Below are 21,346 nucleotides of genomic sequence, written 5' to 3' on the forward strand. Positions count from 1 at the left end.
ACATTCACAGGTCTAGCGCCCCTTCCCCAATCCAAATGTACCCTGGCAACAGGTAGGCGGAACACAGTGCCCCCTGCTACCCTCACAGCCACAGTGTCTCCAGTGTGCTGTTTCTCAGGCACCAAGTTCTTTTGAAGCAAGGTCATGGTAGCACCAGTATCCCGTAGACCACTGACCTCCTTCCCATTCACTTTAACCAGTTGCCGGTTATTCCGGTGGGCAGCTTGCACGGGGTCTGCTTCATGTAGGATGCCTCAGCATTCTTGCTCTTCTACGTAGTGGGCCGCAGGCTGAGGGTTACGTGGGATTCCGTCGGCGGGCCTTCTCCAGGACTGTGCTTGGTTCGCTGCGTTTAGGGGACACTCTGGTCTTTTGTGCCCTAGTTGCTTACATCCAAAGCACCGAATAGGTTGTGAGTAGCCCCGCGAATTGAACCGGGCTCTCTGAGGGTAGTTTGTGGCCGGAGGCCGTGTGGTATAGCGGTGCGCCGGGGGTTGGTAACTGGCAGCTGCTGGGGTGACTGGGGGTCTGTACCCCACTCTAGCAGGGGGCTTAGTGGTAGCAGTGTCCAGTTTGCGGGCATCCGTATACTCATCTGCCAGGCGAGCAGCTTCATGCAGGGTGGAGGGTTCACGGTCCCGAACCCACTCTCTAACTCCTGCTGATAACTTGTCAAAGCAATGTTCCAACAGGAATAGCTGCAGCACCTCTTCCCCAGATACGGCTTGGCACCCCGCCATCCAGTAAGATGCTGTGCGGTGCACCTTACATGCCCACTCAACGTAGGAAATACCAGCCAATTTAACAGTGTCTCTGAACCGCCTCCGGTATGCCTCCGGTGTAACCGCATACCTGGAGAGCAGAGCCTCTTTTACAGTATTATAATCCCCGACTTACTCATCTGGAATGGCCCGAAAAGCCTCACTGGCCCGGCCGGATAATTTTCCGGATAATATCGTGACCCAGTCCTCTGCGGGTACCTTGTGTAGTGCACATTGTCTCTCAAAATCCGCAAGGTACCCATCAATCTCTCCTTCTGTTTCCAGGAAGTTTTTAAAAGCTGCAAAATTTACTTTTCTCTTTTCCACTGGGGTTGCTGTGACTTGGGCTGCTGCAGCGCCGCTTTGGCGAAGTAGGTTGGCCTCCACAGCTGCTATGACCCGGTCGATAATTTCCGCAGATGGGTTGGGGCCATAATGTGCCAGTCTTATTTTAACAGCCCGATCAAAGCTTGCTTCTTCGGGGGTTCTGTCTGATATGCTGGGCCCATTGGTTCCTTCGGTCCCTGGTACTCCTTCCATCTTAGTCAGTATTGTAATAATCCCCCTCTTCCTGAGGTTACTGGTTTGTTGGCCCGTTGTTCTAGCAGGTCTTTAAGGGTAGCTCTTTTTAGCCTTTCATACGGTATTCCCATTCGGTCTGGATGTGTAGTTGCTCTTCTGGGCGATAAGGATCCTCCCGTTGCTTGCCACCAATTGTTACGGTACCAACAGGATACCAAGGGTTAATACCAGATGAACGATGTCCTGAATATGGGATCAGCAACTCACAACCCAGCCAGTTCCCCCCTCAAACACGAGACCAGGCTCCACATTGAAGGTAAAAACAGAATGCACTTTATTGAAGGCTATATGCCCAGTATTTATGCAGGTCTGACCCCAGATGGGGGGTTGAAAGAATATTGTACATTAGATAGAGGGAAAACGCCCTTTGACATGCCACAATAGAATTACATTACTTAAGCAGATAAACAAGTTAAACACAAGACACACTTGAGCCTTTCTTATCACTTGGGCGTCTGCTCTCTGGATGGGATTAAACAATGTAAATGTTTATCACTAAACTTAATTACAGTACACAATAGCTGAGGCTAGCAACCTTGTCTTTAGAAAATAGCTTCTTAAAGCTGAACAAAGTTAACTCTTTCAGTACTGACAGAAGGGTCTGTCACAGGTACAATCTGTACACTGGAAGAAGCAAACTGAAGAATACCAATTGCTGGACGCAATTGAAAGAGTGTACTTAAATAGCACTCAACAGCACTGGTTGAATACTAGCTTGAAATACCATAGGTAAAGAAGCCCAAAGGGAGGCGGATTTAAAACTTAACTTTTAATACAAATATTAAAATAACAATTGATTTAAAATATTCAGTCAGTGTGACAGAGAACAAAGGTGATATGGAGGGGGGAAGATACCTCAGAAATCACAATATATCTAATGTTGTTCAATATATCTAATATTGTTCACAGGGGTATTACCCAAAATCCACTTACATTTAAAAAAAAAAAAAATTGGCGGCCCTCAGGCCTAGATATATACCAGGTGGTCTAACTGTCACACTGGATTAATATAGGGGAATCTACAAGACAAGAACGTGGTATTATACCATCCCTATTATTACAATCTATCCAGGTATCAACAAGAATTGTGCTAATATACTTAGTAGCTCTATAATAGTGGGGTAACACCAGGTGGTGAACCATACAGGACACCATTGTTATCCAAAATCACAAGGGATACTCCTAACCCAGGCACCCAATAAGTGAACATTATCACTCACACGCATTGCCTATAGGGAATTATACCACATAATCCATACAAAGGTATCATATTTCGACAGATACCCCCGTTTTCAGATTTAGAGCAACAATAGGGGCAATTATATTTTGATTGTGACACATGTCCAAAATAATCTGAATAATACAGTGCATACGTACAACCCCCCTCTAGACTGATGGTACAATTCCTGTAGAACATACCGGGGTCCTCACATTAGATATATTGTGATTTCTGAGGTATCTTCCCCCCTCCATATCACCTTCGTTCTCTGTCACACTGACTGAATATTTTAAATCAATCTTTATTTTAATATTTGTATTAAAAGTTAAGTTTTAAATCCGCCTACCTTTGGGCTTCTTTACCTATGGTATTTCAAGCTAGTATTCAACCAGTGCTGTTGAGTGCTATTTAAGTACACTCTTTCAATTGCGTCCAGCAATTGGTATTCTTCTGAATAGGGTCTTACCTTTAAAAGGAATAGCTAAAAGTTTAGATTTTGATGACACATCAGCAGACCAAGACTTAAGCCATAACACCCTATGCGCTAAAATGGCAAAGCCTGCATTTTTTGCCGCTAATTTAGCCATTTGAAAAGCGGCATCGGTAATAAAAGAATTAGCTAGCTTGAGCGCCTTAATTCTATCCAGAATATAATCTAATAGGGTCTCAACCTTAAGGGACTCCTGTAGAGCCTCAAACCAAAAAGCTGCTGCAGTAGTAACCTGAACAATGCACGCTATAGGTTGAAGAAGAAAACCCTGATGAATAAACAATTTCTTTAAAAGACCCTCTAATTTTTTTATCCATAGGATCTTTGAAAGCACAACTGTCCTCAATAGGTATAGTTGTACGCTTAGCTAGGGTAGAAATAGCTCCCTCCACCTTAGGGACCGTCTGCCAGGAATCACGAATGGTGTCACATATGGTTAACATTTTCTTAAAAGTAGGACGGGGAGAGAACGGAATGCCTGGTCTATCCCATTCCTTAGTAACAATGTCCGAAATCCTTCTAGGGAAAGGAAAAACATTAGTGTAAGTAGAGACCTCTAGATATTTATCCATTTTACACAATTTCTCTGGAGGTATTACAATTGGGTCACAATCATCCAGTCGCTAAAACCTCCCGGAGTAACAAGCGGAGGTGTTCAAGCTTAAACTTAAAGGCTGTCACATCTGAGTCTGCTAACATCTTTCCTGAGTCTGAAAGTTCTCCCTCAGACAGCAAATCCCCCACCCCCAAATCAGAACACTGTGATGGTACATCGGAGATGGCCAATAAAGCATCAGAGGGCTCAGCATTTACTCTAATACCTGACCTACTGCGCTTACCCTGTAAACCTGGCAGTTTAGATAATACCTCTGTAAGGGTAGTAGACATTCCTACAGCCATATTTTGCAGGGTAAAAGAATTAGACGCACTAGAAGTACTAGGCGTCGCTTGAGCGGGCGTTTAAGGTTGTTACACTTGGGGAGAATTAGATGGCATAACCTGATTCTCTTCAGACTGAGAATCATCCTGAGACATACTTTTATCACCTAAAATATGTTCTTTGCAATGTAAGGCCCTTTCAGTACATGAGGGACACATTTTAAGTGGGGGTTCCACAATGGCTTCTAAACACATAGAGCATTGACTTTCCTCAATGTCAGACATGTTGAACAGGCTAGTAATAACCACAAAAAGTCTTGAAAACACTTTATTTAATGAAAAAAAAACACAACAATCTGAAAAACGGTACCGCGCCTTTAAGAGAAGAAAAGCGTACAATTTTTCCAAAACTGCTTCAAAAAGTTATAACACTCACAATTTTTGCATATATGTGTTTTATCTGGCAGCCTAAGATTGCACCTACAATTAAGGGACAATTAACCCTCTATGAGAAAAAACGTTACCCAAAACGTTATGAAAAATAAAATAGCAACCCCCTGCACCTCTGCCCTCTGGGGTCTGAAAATTACACTCTCACTTCGATAAGGCTATCTCTTCAGTTTAGGCCCACCGGAGCTGGAGCTTGCTGCCGTCATGTGAAATACAACTGCGCATCTAAGGCGCAAAATTAGGCCCCGCCCATCTTGAACGATGTATCTGCGTAGTAAAAAACCGCTGTAAAGCGGTATAGGAACTAGCCATGTGGGTTTTCATATACCCAGTACAATATTATCAGCCATGTGAAACCCTCTAGTGCCATCAACACACAAACGTTAGTGCATAAAAACGTTATTTGCCCCTGCATATAAAATCGTTTTCACTCAAACATTATGCAACCAGTGTCATTCAATTATTAGCCCATAATATAACAGGTCCCAGTAACATCCCGTCATTGCATGTAGGATTACTGCTTACCCCTTCCCTCATGGGAACTATGTCAGCCGGTTCTGAAATTTCACAGTCTCTCCAGAAAAAAATTACTGAACATACCTCAATGCTTGTAGCATGAAAAACGTTCCCTACACTGAAGCTTCTCAAGTACTCCTCAGCCATTCTGTGGGAACTCCTCTGGATCTTAGTGACCACTGCTAAGATCATCAACCTCCAGGCAGAAATCTTCTTCCATCTGCTGCCTGAGGAAAAATAGCACTCACCGGTACCAGTTAAAATAAAAAAGTCTTGCTTGAAGAAAATAAAAAACTATCATTTTATCACCTCTTTCACTTTACCTCTTCCTATTACTAGTATAGGCAAAGAAAATGACTGGGGGTGGAGAGAAGGGAGGAGCTATATATATACAGCTCTGCTGTGGTGCTCTTTGCCACTTCCTGTTAGCAGGAGGATAATATCCCACAAGTAAGGATGAATCCGTGGACTTGTCGTATCTAGTAGAAGAAAAAATGTTCTCTCCTTTCGTTTACAATGTCCCAAATCAGAATTAGCCCTTCAAGCTTTATCAAGACCCACTAAAGGGGTGAAACGCGTAGAACTGTACCCAAAGACAAAAGAAAAGGAAGATCACTGCTATTAAAGACACCTAATCATCGTGTCAAATATCACATCTCTGGCGAAGGAGATCGCCAGCTCTGCGTACTCAGTACTCAAGTGCAGAGGAGATTTGAATGAGGATGAAAAGAAGAAAAACAGAATTTATGCTTACCTGATAAATTACTTTCTCCAACGGTGTGTCCGGTCCACAGCGTCATCCTTACTTGTGGGATATTCTCTTCCCCAACAGGAAATGGCAAAGAGCCCAGCAAAGCTGGTCATATGATCCCTCCTAGGCTCCGCCTACCCCAGTCATTCGACCGACGTACAGGAGGAAATATGCATAGGAGAAACCATATGATACTGTGGTGACTGTAGTTAGAGAAAATAATTCATCAGACCTGATTAAAAAAAAAACCAGGGCGGGCCGTGGACCGGACACACCGTTGGAGAAAGTAATTTATCAGGTAAGCATAAATTCTGTTTTCTCCAACATAGGTGTGTCCGGTCCACGGCGTCATCCTTACTTGTGGGAACCAATACCAAAGCTTTAGGACACGGATGAAGGGAGGGAGCAAATCAGGTCACCTAAATGGAAGGCACCACGGCTTGCAAAACCTTTCTCCCAAAAATAGCCTCTGAAGAAGCAAAAGTATCAAATTTGTAAAATTTGGCAAAAGTGTGCAGTGAAGACCAAGTCGCTGCCTTACATATCTGGTCAACAGAAGCCTCGTTCTTGAAGGCCCATGTGGAAGCCACAGCCCTAGTGGAGTGAGCTGTGATTCTTTCAGGAGGCTGCCGTCCGGCAGTCTCATATGCCAAACGGATAATGCTTTTAAGCCAAAAAGAAAGAGGTAGAAGTTGCTTTTTGACCTCTCCTTTTACCAGAATAAACAACAAACAAAGAAGAAGTTTGTCTGATATCTTTAGTGGCCTCTAAATAGAATTTTAGAGCACGGACTACGTCCAAATTGTGTAACAAACGTTCCTTCTTTGAAACTGGATTCGGACACAAAGAAGGTACAACTATCTCCTGGTTAATATTTTTGTTGGAAACAACTTTCGGAAGAAAACCAGGCTTAGTACGCAAAACCACCTTATCTGCATGGAACACCAGATAGGGCGGAGAACACTGCAGAGCAGATAACTCAGAAACTCTTCTAGCAGAAGAAATTGCAACCAAAAACAGAACTTTCCAAGATAATAACTTAATATCTACGGAATGTAAGGGTTCAAACGGAACCCCTTGAAGAACTGAAAGAACCAGATTAAGACTCCAGGGAGGAGTCAAAGGTCTGTAAACAGGCTTGATTCTAACCAGAGCCTGAACAAACGCTTGAACGTCTGGCAAAGCTGCCAGCCTTTTGTGAAGTAAAACAGATAACGCAGAAATCTGTCCCTTCAGAGAACTTGCAGATAATCCCTTCTCCAAACCCTCTTGTAGAAAGGATAAAATCCTAGGAATTTTAATCTTGTTCCATGGGAATCCTTTAGATTCACACCAATAGATATATTTTTTCCATATCTTATGGTAAATTTTTCTAGTTACAGGCTTTCTAGCCTGAATCAGAGTATCTATTACAGAATCTGAAAACCCACGCTTTGATAAAATCAAGCGTTCAATCTCCAAGCAGTCAGTTGGAGAGAGACCAGATTCGGATGCACGAATGGACCTTGAACAAGAAGGTCCTGTCTCAAAGGTAGCTTCCATGGTGGAGCCGATGACATATTCACCAGGTCTGCATACCAAGTCCTGCGTGGCCACGCAGGAGCTATCAAGATTACCGAAGCCCTCTCCTGGTTGATCCTGGCTACCAGCCTGGGAATGAGAGGAAACGGTGGGAAAACATAAGCTAGGTTGAAGGTCCAAGGTGCTACTAGTGCATCTACTAGAGTCGCCTTGGGATCCCTGGATCTGGACCCGTAACAAGGAACCTTGAAGTTCTGACGAGACGCCATCAGATCCATGTCTGGAATGCCCCATAATTGAGTTATTTGGGCAAAGATTTCCGGGTGGAGTTCCCACTCCCCCGGATGGAATGTCTGACGACTCAGAAAATCCGCTTCCCAATTTTCCACCCCTGGGATGTGGATTGCAGACAAGTGGCAGGAGTGATCCTCCGCCCATTGAATTATCTTGGTCACTTCCTCCATCGCCAGGGAACTTCTTGTTCCCCCCTGATGGTTGATATATGCAACTGTCGTCATGTTGTCTGATTGAAACCTTATGAATTTGGCCTTTGCTAGATGAGGCCAAGCTTTGAGAGCATTGAATATCGCTCTTAGTTCCAGAATGTTTATCGGGAGAAGAGATTCTTCCCGAGACCATAGACCCTGAGCCTTCAGGGGTTCCCAGACCGCGCCCCAGCCCACCAGACTGGCGTCGGTCGTGACAATGACCCACTCTGGTCTGCGGAAGCTCATTCCCTGTGACAGATTGTCCGGGTTCAGCCACCAACGGAGTGAATCTCTGGTCCTTTGATCTACTTGAATCGTCGGAGACAAGTCTGTATAATCCCCATTCCACTGTTTGAGCATGCCCAGTTGTAATGGTCTTAGATGAATTCGTGCAAAAGGAACTATGTCCATTGCTGCAACCATCAATCCTATTACTTCCATGCACTGCGCTATGGAAGGACGAAGAACAGAATGAAGAACCTGACAAGAGCTTAGAAGTTTTGATTTTCTGACCTCTGTCAGGAAAATTCTCATTTCTAAGGAGTCTATTATTGTTCCCAAGAAGGGAACTCTTGTCGACGGGGAAAGAGAGCTCTTTTCTATGTTTACTTTCCATCCGTGAGATCTGAGAAAGGCTAGGACTATGTCCGTATGAGCCTTTGCTTTTGACAGAGACGACGCTTGAATCAGGATGTCGTCCAAGTACGGTACTACTGCAATGCCCCTCGGTCATAGAACCGCTAGAAGGGACCCTAGTACCTTTGTGAAAATTCTCGGAGCAGTGGCTAATCCGAAAGGAAGTGCCACAAACTGGTAATGCTTTTCCAGAAAAGCGAATCTTAGGAACTGATGATGTTCCTTGTGGATAGGAATATGGAGGTACGCATCCTTTAAATCCACCGTGGTCATAAATTGACCTTCCTGGATGGTAGGAAGGATCTTTCGAATGGTTTCCATTTTGAATGATGGAACCCTGAGAAATTTGTTTAGGATCTTGAGATCTAGAATTGGTCTGAACGTTCCCTCTTTTTTGGGAACTATGAACAGGTTGGAGTAAAATCCCATCCCTTGTTCTCTTATTGGAACTGGATGAATTACTCCCATCCTTAACAGGTCTTCTACACAATGTAAGAATGCCTGTCTTTTTATTTGGTTTGAAGATAATTGAGACCTGTGGAACCTTCCCCTTGGGGGTAGTTCCTTGAATTCCAGGAGATAACCTTGAGAAACTATTTCTAGTGCCCAAGGATCCTGAACATCTCTTGCCCAGGCCTGAGCAAAGAGAGAAAGTCTGCCCCCCACCAGATCCGGTCCCGGATCGGGGGCCATCCCTTCATGCTGTTTTGGTAGCAGTGGCGGGCTTCTTGGCCTGCTTACCCTTGTTCCAGCCTTGCATCGGTCTCCAGGCTGGTTTGGGTTGAGAAGTATTACCCTCTTGCTTAGAGGATGTAGAAGCAGAGGCTGGTCCGTTTCTGCGAAAGGGACGAAAAACAGAATTTATGTTTACCTGATAAATTACTTTCTCCAACGGTGTGTCAGGTCCACGGCGTCATCCTTACTTGTGGGATATTCTCTTCCCCAACAGGAAATGGCAAAGAGCCCAGCAAAGCTGGTCACATGATCCCTCCTAGGCTCCGCCTTCCCCAGTCATTCGACCGACGTAAAGGAGGAATATTTGCATAGGAGAAATCATATGATTCCGTGGTGACTGTAGTTAAAGAAAATAAATCATCAGACCTGATTAAAAAACCAGGGCGGGCCGTGGACCGGACACACCGTTGGAGAAAGTAATTTATCAGGTAAACATAAATTCTGTTTTCTCCAACATAGGTGTGTCCGGTCCACGGCGTCATCCTTACTTGTGGGAACCAATACCAAAGCTTTAGGACACGGATGATGGGAGGGAGCAAATCAGGTCACCTAGATGGAAGGCACCACGGTTTGCAAAACCTTTCTCCCAAAAATAGCCTCAGAAGAAGCAAAAGTATCAAATTTGTAAAATTTGGTAAAAGTGTGCAGTGAAGACCAAGTTGCTGCCTTACATATCTGATCAACAGAAGCCTCGTTCTTAAAGGCCCATGTGGAAGCCACGGCCCTAGTGGAATGAGCTGTGATTCTTTCAGGAGGCTGCCGTCCGGCAGTCTCATAAGCCAATCTGATGATGCTTTTAAGCCAAAAAGATAGAGGTGTAGAAGTTGCTTTTTGACCTCTCCTTTTACCAGAATAAACAACAAACAAGGAAGATGTTTGTCTGAAATCCTTTGTAGCATCTAAATACAATTTTAGAGCACGGACAACGTCCAAATTGTGTAACAAACGTTCCTTCTATGAAACTGGATTCGGACACAAAGAAGGTACAACTATCTCCTGGTTAATATTTTTGTTGGAAACAACCTTCGGAAGAAAACCAGGCTCAGTACGTAAAACCACCTTATCTGCATGGACCAGATAGGGCAGAGAACACTGCAGAGCAGATAACTCAGAAACTCTTCTAGCGGAAGAAATTGCAACCTAAAACAAAACTTTCCAAGATAATAACTTAATATCTACGGAATGTAAGGGTTCAAACGGAACCCCTTGAAGAACTGAAAGAACTAGATTAAGACTCCAGGGAAGAGTCAAAGGTCTGTAAACAGGCTTGATTCTAACCAGAGCCTGAACAAACGCTTAAACGTCTGGCACAGCTGCCAGCCTTTTGTGAAGTAAAACAGATAAAGCAGAGATCTGTCCCTTCAGAGAACTCGCAGAAAATCCTTTCTACAAACCTTCTTGTAGAAAGGAAAGAATCTTAGGAATTTTTATCTTGTTCCATGGGAATCCTTTAGATTCACACCAACAGATATATTTTTTCCATATATTATGGTAAATTTTTCTAGTTACAGGCTTTCTAGCCTGAATAAGAGTATCTATTACAGAATCTGAAAACCCACGCTTTGATAAAATCAAGCGTTCAAACTCCAAGCAGTCAGTTGGAGGAAAACCAGATTCGGATGTTTGAATGGACCCTGAATAAGAAGGTCCTGTCTCAAAGGTAGCTTCCATGGTGGAGCCGATGACACATTCACCAGGTCTGCATACCAAGTCCTGCGTGGCCACACAGGAACTATCAAGGTCACCGAAGCCCTCTCCAGATTGATCCTGGCTACCAGCCTGGGAATGAGAGGAAACGGTGGGAATACATAAGCTAGGTTGAAGATCCAAGGTGCTACTATTGTATCCAATAGAGTCGCCTTGGGATCCCTGGATTTGGACCCGTAACAAGGGACCATGAAGTTCTGACGAGAGGCCATCAGAACCATGTCTGGAATGCCCCATAATTGAGTTATTTGGGCAAAGATTTCCAGATGGAGTTCCCACTCCCCCGGATGCTCCTCCATCGCCAGGGAACTCCTTGTTACCCCCTGATGGTTGATATATGTAACAGTCGTCATGATGTCTGATTGAAACCTTATGAATTTGGCCTTTGCTAGTCGAGGCCAAGCCTTGAGAGCATTGAATATCGCTCTCAGTTCCATTATGTTTATCGGGAGAAGAGAGTCTTCCCGAAACCATAGACCCTGAGTTTTCAGGGGTTCCCAGACCGCGCCCCAGCCCACCAGACTGGCATCGGTCGTGACAATGACCTATTCTGGTCTGCGGAAGCTCATTCCCTGTGACAGGTTGTCCAGGGTCAGCCACCAACGGAGTGAATCTCTGGTTATTTGATCTACTTGTATCGTCGGAGACAAGTCTGTATAATCCCCATTCCACTGTCTGAGCATGCACAGGTGCAATGGTCTTAGATGAATTCGTGCAAAAGGAACTATGTCCATTGCCGCAACCATCAAACCTATTACTTCCATGGACTGCGCTATGGAAGGAAGAAGAACAGAATGAAGTACCTGACAAGAGCTTAGAAGTTTTGATTTTCTGGTCTCTGTCAGAAAAACCTTCATTTCTAAGGAAACTATTATTGTTCCCAAGAAGGGAACTCTTGTTGACGGGGACAGAGAACTTTTTTCTATGTTCACTTTCCACCTGTAAGATCTGAGAAAGGCTAGGACAATGTCCGTATGAGCCCTTGCTTTTGACAGAGACGACACTTGAATCAGGATGTCGTCCAAGTAAGGTACTACTGCAATGCCCCTTGGTCTTAGCACCGCTAGAAGGGACCCTAGTACCCTTGTGAAAATCCTTGGAGCAGTGGCTAATCCGAATGGAAGTGCCACAGGTAAGGCCAAACAGTGTTTTACCCTTGAAAGGGATGTTAAGCAAAAGCGCTCTGCGCGCCACGATAGCAAACCCTGAATTATTCGCCGCTAATCTAGCTAATTGCAAAGCGGCCTCTAAAATAAAAAAGTGTTAGCCAATTTAAGAGCTTGAACTCTGTCCAAAACCTCCTCGTACGAAGATTCTTTATTGAGCGACTTTTCTAGTTCTTCGAACCAGAAACACGCAGCTGTAGTGACAGGAACAATGCATGAAATTGGTTGTAGAAGGTAACCTTGCTGAACAAACATCTTTTTAAGCAAACCCTCTAACCTTAAATCCATAGGATCTTGAAAGCACAACTATCTTCTATAGGAATAGAAGTGCGTTTGTTTAGAGTAGAAACCGCCCCCTCGACCTTGGGGACTGTATGCTATAAGTCCTTTCTGGGGTCGACTATAGGAACTAATTTCTTAAATATAGGGGGAGGACAAAAGGTCTGCCGGGCCTTTCCCACTCCTTATTTACTATGTCCGCCACCCGCTTGGGTATAGGAAAAACATCGGGGGGCACCGGAACCTCTAGGAACTTGTCCATCTTACCTAATTTCTCTGGAATGACCAAATTGTCACAATCATCCAGAGTAGATAATACCTCCTTAAGTAGTGCGTGGAGATGTTGAAATTTAAATTTAAAAGTTACAATATCAGGTTCTGCTTGTTGAGAAATTTTCCCTGAATCTGAAATTTCTCCCTCAGACAAAACCTCCCTCCTGGCCCCTTCAGATAGGTGTGAGGGTATGTCAGAACAGATATCATCAGCGTCCTCTTGCTCTTCAGTGTTTAAAACAGAGCAATCACGCTTTCTCTGATAAGTAGGCATTTTGGAAAAAATGCATGCAATAGAATTATCCATTACAGCCATTAATTGTTGTATGGTAATAAGTATTGGCGCACTAGATGTACTAGGGGCCTCTTGTGTGGGCAAAACTGGTGTAGACACAGAAGGGGATGATGCAGTACCATGCTTACTCCCCTCATTAGAGGAATCATCTTGGGCAATATCATATCTATGGCATTATTATCCCTACTTTGTTTGGACATTATGACACAAATATATCACATATATTTAAATGGGGAGACACATTGTCTTTCATACATATAGAACATCGTTATCTGATGGTTCAGACATGTTAAACAGGCTTAAACTTGTGAACAAAGCACAAAAAACGTTTTACAATAAAACCGTTACTGTCCCTTTAAATTTCAAACTGAACACACTATTACTGAATATGTGAAAAAGTATGAAGGAATTGTTCAAATTTCACCAAAATTTCACCACAGTAACTTAAAGCCTTAAAAGTATTGCACACCAAATTTGAAAGCTTTAACCCTTAAAATAACGGAACCAGAGCCGTTTTTACATTTAACCCCTATACAGTCCCAGGTATCTGCTTTGCTGAGACCCAACCAAGCCCAGAGGGGAATACGATACCAAATGATGCCTTCTATAAGCTTTTTCAGTGGTTCTTAGCTCCTCACACATGCATCTGCATGCCATGCTTTCCAAAAACAACTGCGCATTAGAGGCGCGAAAATGAGGCTCTGTCTATGACTAGAAAAGGCCCCCAGTGAAAAAGGTGTCCAATACAGTGCCTGCCGTTTTTATTAAAACAATCCCCAAGATTTAACAACTATTAAAAGTAATAATCTGCCAAATATACTTAGTAAAGTAATCGTTTTAGCCCAGAAAAATGTCTACCAGTTTTTTAAGCCCTAATGAAGCCCTTTATTCTTTTACTTAAACTAAGAAAATGGCTTACCGGTTCCCATAGGGAAAATGACAGCTTCCAGCATTACCGAGTCTTGTTAGAAATGTGTCATACCTCAAGCAGCAAAAGTCTGCTCACTGTTTCCCCCAACTGAAGTTAATTCCTCTCAACAGTCCTGTGTGGAAACAGCCATCGATTTTAGTAACGGTTGCTAAAATCATTTTCCTCTTACAAACAGAAATCTTCATCTCTTTCCTGTTTCAGAGTAAATAGTACATACCAGCACTATTTTAAAATAACAAACTCTTGATTGAAGAATAAAAACTACATTTAAACACCAAAAAACTCTAAGCCATCTCCGTGGAGATGTTGCCTGTACAACGGCAAAGAGAATGACTGGGGAAGGCGGAGCCTAGGAGGGATCATGTGATCAGCTTTGCTGGGCTCTTTGCCATTTCCTGTTGGGGAAGAGAATATCCCACAAGTAAGGATGAAGCCGTGGACCGGACACACCTATGTTGGAGAAATTAGGCTTATTTCTAGCCTTAAAAGACCTATCCTGAGGAAGGGCGTGGCCCTTTCCTCCGGTGATGTCTGAAATAATCTCTTTCAAATCAGGACCAAACAGTGTTTTGCCCTTGAAAGGGATGTTAAGCAATTTTGTCTTGGAAGACACATCCGCTGACCAAGACTTTAGCCAGAGCGCTCTGCGCGCCACGATAGCAAACCCTGAATTTTTCGCCGCTAATCTCGCTAATTGCAAAGCGGCATCTAGAATAAAAGAGTTAGCCAATTTGAGTGCATGAACTCTGTCCATAATCTCCTCATACGAAGATTCCTTATCGAGCGACTTTTCTAGTTCTTCGAACCAGAAACACGCTGCCGTAGTGACAGGAACAATGCATGAAATTGGTTGAAGAAGGTAACCTTGCTGAACAAACATTCTTTTAAGCAAACCCTCTAATTTCTTATCCATAGGATCTTTAAAAGCACAACTATCTTCTATGGGAATAGTAGTGCGTTTGTTTAGAGTAGAGACCGCCCCCTCTACCTTAGGGACTGTCTGCCATAAGTCCTTTCTGGGGTCGACTATAGGAAATAATTTCTTAAATATAGGGGGAGGCACAAAAGGTATGCCGGGCCTTTCCCATTCCTTGTTTACTATGTCCGCCACCCGCTTGGGTATAGGAAAAACATCGGGGGGCACCGGAACCTCTAGGAACTTGTCCATCTTACATAATTTCTCTGGAATGACCAAATTGTCACAATCATCCAGAGTAGATAATACCTCCTTAAGCAGTGCGCGGAGATGTTCTAATTTAAATTTAAATGTTACAACATCAGGTTCAGCTTGTTGAGAAATTTTCCCTGAATCTGAAATTTCTCCCTCAGACAAAACCTCCCTCCTGGCCCCTTCAGATTGGTGTGAGGGTATGTCAGAAGCGTTATCATCAGCGTCCTCTTGCTCTTCAGTGTTTAAAACAGAGCAATCGCGCTTTCTTTGATAAGTAGGCATTTTAGATAAAATATTTTTAATAGAATTATCCATAACAGCCGTTAATTGTTGCATAGTAATAAGTATTGGCGCACTAGATGTACTAGGGGCCTCTTGTGTGGGCAAAACTGGTGTAGACACAGAAGGGGGTGATGCAGTACCATGCTTACTCCCCTCATCTGAAGACTCATCTTGGGCACTATTATTATCTGTGGCATCATTGTCCCTACTTTGTTTGGACACCATGTCACAATTATCACATATATTTAAATGGGGAGACACACTGGCATTCATACATATAGAACATCGTTTATCTGATGGTTCAGACATGTTAAACAGGCTTAAACTTGTCAACAAAGCACAAAAAACGTTTTAAAATGAAACCGTTACTGTCACTTTAAATTTTAAACAGAACACACTTTATTACTGAAAATGCGAAAAAGTATGAAGCAATTGTTCAAAATTCACCAAAATTTCACCACAGTGTCTTAAAGCCTTAAAAGTATTGCACACCAAATTTGGAAGCTTTAACCCTTAAAATAACGGAACCGGAGCCGTTTTTACATTTAACCCCTATACAGTCCCAGGAATCTGCTTTGCTGAGACCCAACCAAGCCCAGAGGGGAATACGATACCAAATGACGCCTTCTATAAGCTTTTTCAGTGGATCCTAGCTCCTCACACATGCATCTGCATGCCTTGCCTTCCAAAAACAACTGCGCATTAGTGGCGCGAAAATGAGGCTCTGCCTATGACTAGAGAAGGCCCCAATCTGAAAAAGGTGTCCATACAGTGCCTGCCGTTTTTTAACAACAATCCCCAAGATTATAATAACTATAAAGCGCTATAATCTGTCAAATATGCTTAGCAAGTAATCGTTTTAGCCCAGAAAAATGTCTACCAATTTTTTAAGCCCTTATAAAGCCTTTATTCTTTTACTTAATCTAAGAAAATGGCTTACCGGTCCCCATAGGGAAAATGACAGCCTTCCAGCATTACCAAGTCGTGTTAGAAATGTGGCCATCATACCTCAGGCAGAAAAGTCTGCCAACTGCTTCCCCCAACTGAAGTTACTTCATCTCAACAGTCCTGTGTGGAAACAGCAATCGATTTTAGTAACGTCTGCTAAAATCATCTTCCTCTCACAAACAGAAATCTTCTTCTCTTTTCTGTTTCAGAGTAAATAGTACATACCAGCACTATTTTAAAATAACAAACACTTGATTGAAGAATAAAACTACATTTAAACACCAAAAAACTCTTAGCCATCTCCGTGGAGATGTTGCCTGTGCAACGGCAAAGAGAATGACTGGGGTAGGCGGAGCCTAGGAGGGATCATATGACCAGCTTTGCTGGGCTCTTTGCCATTTCCTGTTGGGGAAGAGAATATCCCACAAGTAAGGATGACGCCGTGGACCGGACACACCTATGTTGGAGAAACATTACTTGCGCAAGTAAACATCTGAATACCTGAAATAAGGAAGCCGGGCAACGTCACACGCATAATCCTAGCATAGGAGTCCCGGATGGAGACAGTGCACCGAAGCTGCAGAGGTGAACGGAGAAGGATAAGGGTGAGCTCACACCGCGAAAAGCTTAAGGAGAGAGGTAAGAAAGCCTCTAGGTCCAGCTTGGTGATCGTGAAACTCGGGTGAATATTCCCATGTGAAAGGGAAGTTTAGAACTAAAGCCTGAAGGGCTAATTCTGATTTGGGACATTGTAAACGAAAAGAGAGAACGTTTTTTTCATGTCTTTGGCTATTGGTTACAAATTCAGTTTATACAGAGACATTTCTACGATCAAAACATTATAATCTCAGACATATGATGACTATGTGAGATATACTGATTGTTTGTTTATAATTTTACCTGATATATTTAAATCATCCCCTTTTATTTTTTTGTGTATATGGTTTGGAGTGAATGTGAATTTTTACTGTGTTCTTAGTGGTCTATGTAGAGTGAGTGAGGATTTCCTATTGCAAAGGTGACATTTTTTAATATATGTATGTATAGGAAGCACACTTATTTGGATACTGAATGTGAATTTTATTAAACATTAAATATATTCTGTTTTTTGCACTCAGCTGTGTAAATTCACTTATTTAATTAGATCTAAATTGTGCAACACAATATATTGAGATTCTACTGAGGCTAAGACCTGATTATATACAAGGAATAGAAGTTGTGTTAACGATATTTATTAGTAGTTTAACGGACCCCACAGCTTTTAGCGCCATCTAACTCTGTGTTTTTTCTATAATACATAACTACCGTGGAAGGAGGCAGTTACCCCAGATTGGCAAGGTGGGAGTAGTTTAGCGCTTCACTTCACAACTACTGAATACAGTATTTACCAACAGTAAGGAATGATGGTGTGGACTCTCCTCATATTAAGAAGGAAATAATATGCAAGTTGTGAGTTACTAACCACGTACTGAAACATAACGTGCCACAGCAGTGACGCGATCATTACTTACTGCTCATTCACCACAAAGATACAGTTGTCCTGCGACGGCTGAGCTGTGACAGGGTGTTTGCACGTCACTTTCCGCTCATTATGACTGCAGAAAAAAAGGAAAACACAAAGTAAACATTAGTCATAAGTGCCTTTAATTATCAAATATTACATTGATCAAGGCCTGTCAGATGTAACTGAATAAATAACTGGCACAAAGAGAAACAGAATGTGACGAAACCAATCTCGCCACTGTACATTGGAGGGCCTGTTATGGAACATTCTTTGGGCTGGAGGTACATGGGCTTAAGGATACCCAGAGACTGCATGAAAAACATAATTTATGCTTACCTGATAAATTCCTTTCTTCTGTTGTGTGATCAGTCCACGGGTCATCATTACTTCTGGGATATAACTCCTCCCCAACAGGAAATGCAAGAGGATTCACCCAGCAGAGCTGCATATAGCTCCTCCCCTCTACGTCAGTCCCAGTCATTCGACCAAGAATCAACGAGAAAGGAGTAACCAAGGGTGAAGTGGTGACTGGAGTATAATTTAAAAGATATTTACCTGCCTTAAAACAGGGCGGGCCGTGGACTGATCACACAACAGAAGAAAGGAATTTATCAGGTAAGCATAAATTATGTTTTCTTCTGTTATGTGTGATCAGTCCACGGGTCATCATTACTTCTGGGATACCAATACCAAAGCAAAAGTACACGGATGACGGGAGGGATAGGCAGGCTCATTATATAGAAGGAACCACTGCCTGAAGAACCTTTCTCCCAAAAATAGCCTCCGAAGAAGCAAAAGTGTCAAATTTGTAAAATTTGGAAAAAGTATGAAGCGAGGACCAAGTTGCAGCCTTGCAAATCTGTTCAACAGAGGCCTCATTCTTAAAGGCCCAAGTGGAAGCCACAGCTCTAGTGGAGTGAGCTGTAATTCTTTCAGGAGGCTGCTGACCAGCAGTCTCATAGGCTAAACGTATTATGCTACGAAGCCAAAAAGAGAGAGAGGTAGCAGAAGCTTTTTGACCTCTCCTCTGTCCAGAATAAACGACAAACAGGGAAGAAGTTTGGCGAAAATCTTTAGTTGCCTGCAAGTAGAACTTGAGGGCACGAACTACATCCAGATTGTGTAGAAGACGTTCCTTCTTTGAAGAAGGATTTGGACACAAGGATGGAACAACAATCTCTTGATTGATATTCCTGTTAGTGACCACCTTAGGTAAGAACCCAGGTTTAGTACGCAGAACTACCTTGTCTGAGTGAAAAATCAGATAAGGAGAATCACAATGTAAGGCTGATAACTCAGAGACTCTTCGAGCCGAGGAAATAGCCATTAAAAACAGAACTTTCCAAGATAACAATTTTATATCAATGGAATGAAGGGGTTCAAATGGAACACCCTGTAAAACGTTAAGAACTAAGTTTAAACTCCATGGCGGAGCAACAGCTTTAAACACAGGCTTGATCCTAGCTAAAGCCTGACAAAAAGCCTGGACGTCTGGATTTTCTGACAGACGCCTGTGTAACAAGATGGACAGAGCTGAAATCTGTCCCTTTAATGAACTAGCTGATAAACCCTTTTCTAACCCTTCTTGTAGAAAAGACAATATCCTAGAGATCCTAACCTTACTCCAGGAGTAATGTTTGGATTCGCACCAGTATAGGTATTTACGCCATATTTTATGGTAAATCTTTCTGGTAACAGGCTTCCTAGCCTGTATCAGGGTATCAATAACCGACTCAGAAAAACCACGTTTTGATAAAATCAAACGTTCAATTTCCAAGCAGTCAGCTTCAGAGAAGTTAGATTTTGATGTTTGAATGGACCCTGTATCAGAAGGTCCTGTCTTAGAGGTAGAGACCAAGGCGGACAGGATGACATGTCCACTAGATCTGCATACCAAGTCCTGCGTGGCCATGCAGGCGCTATTAGAATCACTGATGCTCTCTCCTGCTTGATTTTGGCAATCAATCGAGGAAGCAGCGGAAAGGGTGGAAACACATAAGCCATCCCGAAGTTCCAAGGTGCTGTCAAAGCATCTATCAGAACCGCTCCCGGATCCCTGGATCTGGACCCGTAGCGAGGAAGTTTGGCGTTCTGGCGAGACGCCATGAGATCTATCTCTGGTTTGCCCCAACGTCGAAGTATTTGGGCAAAGACCTCCGGATGAAGTTCCCACTCCCCCGGATGAAAAGTCTGGCGACTCAAGAAATCCGCTTCCCAGTTCTCCACTCCCGGGATGTGGATTGCTGACAGGTGGCAAGAGTGAGACTCTGCCCAGCGAATTATCTTTGATACTTCCATCATTGCTAGGGAGCTTCTTGTCCCTCCCTGATGGTTGATGTAAGCTACAGTCGTGATGTTGTCCGACTGAAACCTGATGAACCCCCGAGTTGTTAACTGGGGCCAAGCCAGAAGGGCATTGAGAACCGCTCTCAATTCCAGAATGTTTATTGGCAGGAGACTCTCCTCCTGATTCCATAGTCCCTGAGCCTTCAGAGAATTCCAGACAGCGCCCCAACCTAGTAGGCTGGCGTCTGTTGTTACAATTGTCCAGTCTGGCCTGCTGAATGGCATCCCCCTGGACAGGTGTGGCCGATAAAGCCACCATAGAAGAGAATTTCTGGTCTCTTGATTTAGATTCAGAGTAGGGGACAAATCTGAGTAATCCCCATTCCACTGACTTAGCATGCATAATTGCAGCGGTCTGAGATGTAGGCGTGCAAAAGGTACTATGTCCATTGCCGCTACCATTAAGCCGATCACCTCCATGCATTGAGCTACTGACGGGTGTTGAATGGAATGAAGGACACGGCATGCATTTTGAAGCTTTGTTAACCTGTCTTCTGTCAGGTAAATCTTCATTTCTACAGAATCTATAAGAGTCCCCAAGAATGGAACTCTTGTGAGAGGAAAGAGAGAACTCTTCTTTTCGTTCACTTTCCATCCATGCGACCTTAGAAATGCCAGAACTAACTCTGTATGAGACTTGGCAGTTTGAAAGCTTGAAGCTTGTATTAGAATGTCGTCTAGGTACGGAGCTACCGAAATCCCTCGCGGTCTTAGTACCGCCAGAAGGGCACCCAGAACCTTTGTGAAGATTCTTGGAGCCGTAGCCAATCCGAATGGAAGAGCTACAAACTGGTAGTGCCTGTCTAAGAAGGCAAACCTTAGGTACCGGTGATGATCTTTGTGGATCGGAATGTGAAGGTAAGCATCCTTTAAATCCACAGTGGTCATGTACTGACCCTCTTGGATCATGGGTAAAATTGTCCGAATAGTTTCCATTTTGAACGATGGAACTCTTAGGAATTTGTTTAGAATCTTTAAATCTAAGATTGGCCTGAAAGTTCCCTCTTTTTTGGGAACCACAAACAGGTTTGAGTAGAACCCTTGTCCTTGTTCCGACCGCGGAACCGGATGGATCACTCCCATTAATAACAGATCTTGTACGCAGCGTAGAAACGCTTCTTTCTTTATCTGGTTTGTTGACAACCTTGACAGATGAAATCTCCCTCTTGGGGGAGATAATTTGAAGTCTAGAAGGTATCCCTGAGATATGATCTCTAGTGCCCAGGGATCCTGAACATCTCTTGCCCAGGCCTGGGCGAAGAGAGAGAGTCTGCCCCCCACTAGATCCGGTCCCGGATCGGGGGCTCTCGGTTCATGCTGTCTTTGGGGCAGCAGCAGGTTTCCTGGCCTGCTTGCTCTTGTTCCAGGACTGGTTAGGCTTCCAGCCTTGCCTGTAACGAGCAACAGCTCCTTCCT

At 43.4% G+C, this 21,346-nt stretch overlaps 1 protein-coding gene across 2 annotated transcripts in view; it reads right to left on the reverse strand.

Annotated features, from left to right (window-relative positions):
• PLEKHA5 (pleckstrin homology domain containing A5) overlaps positions 1-21,346 on the reverse strand; it is a 1,264,477-nt gene that overhangs the window by 755,490 nt on the left and 487,641 nt on the right. For both annotated transcript variants that reach the window (XM_053719122.1, XM_053719123.1), the window contains exon 4: positions 17,592-17,675. In XM_053719122.1, the coding sequence (XP_053575097.1) occupies positions 17,592-17,675 (84 nt within the window). The remainder of the gene's footprint in view (positions 1-17,591; positions 17,676-21,346) is intronic.

This window comes from Bombina bombina, chromosome 6 (genome assembly GCF_027579735.1).
Source record: "Bombina bombina isolate aBomBom1 chromosome 6, aBomBom1.pri, whole genome shotgun sequence".
In the NCBI taxonomy this organism is placed as follows: Eukaryota; Metazoa; Chordata; class Amphibia; order Anura; family Bombinatoridae; genus Bombina; species Bombina bombina.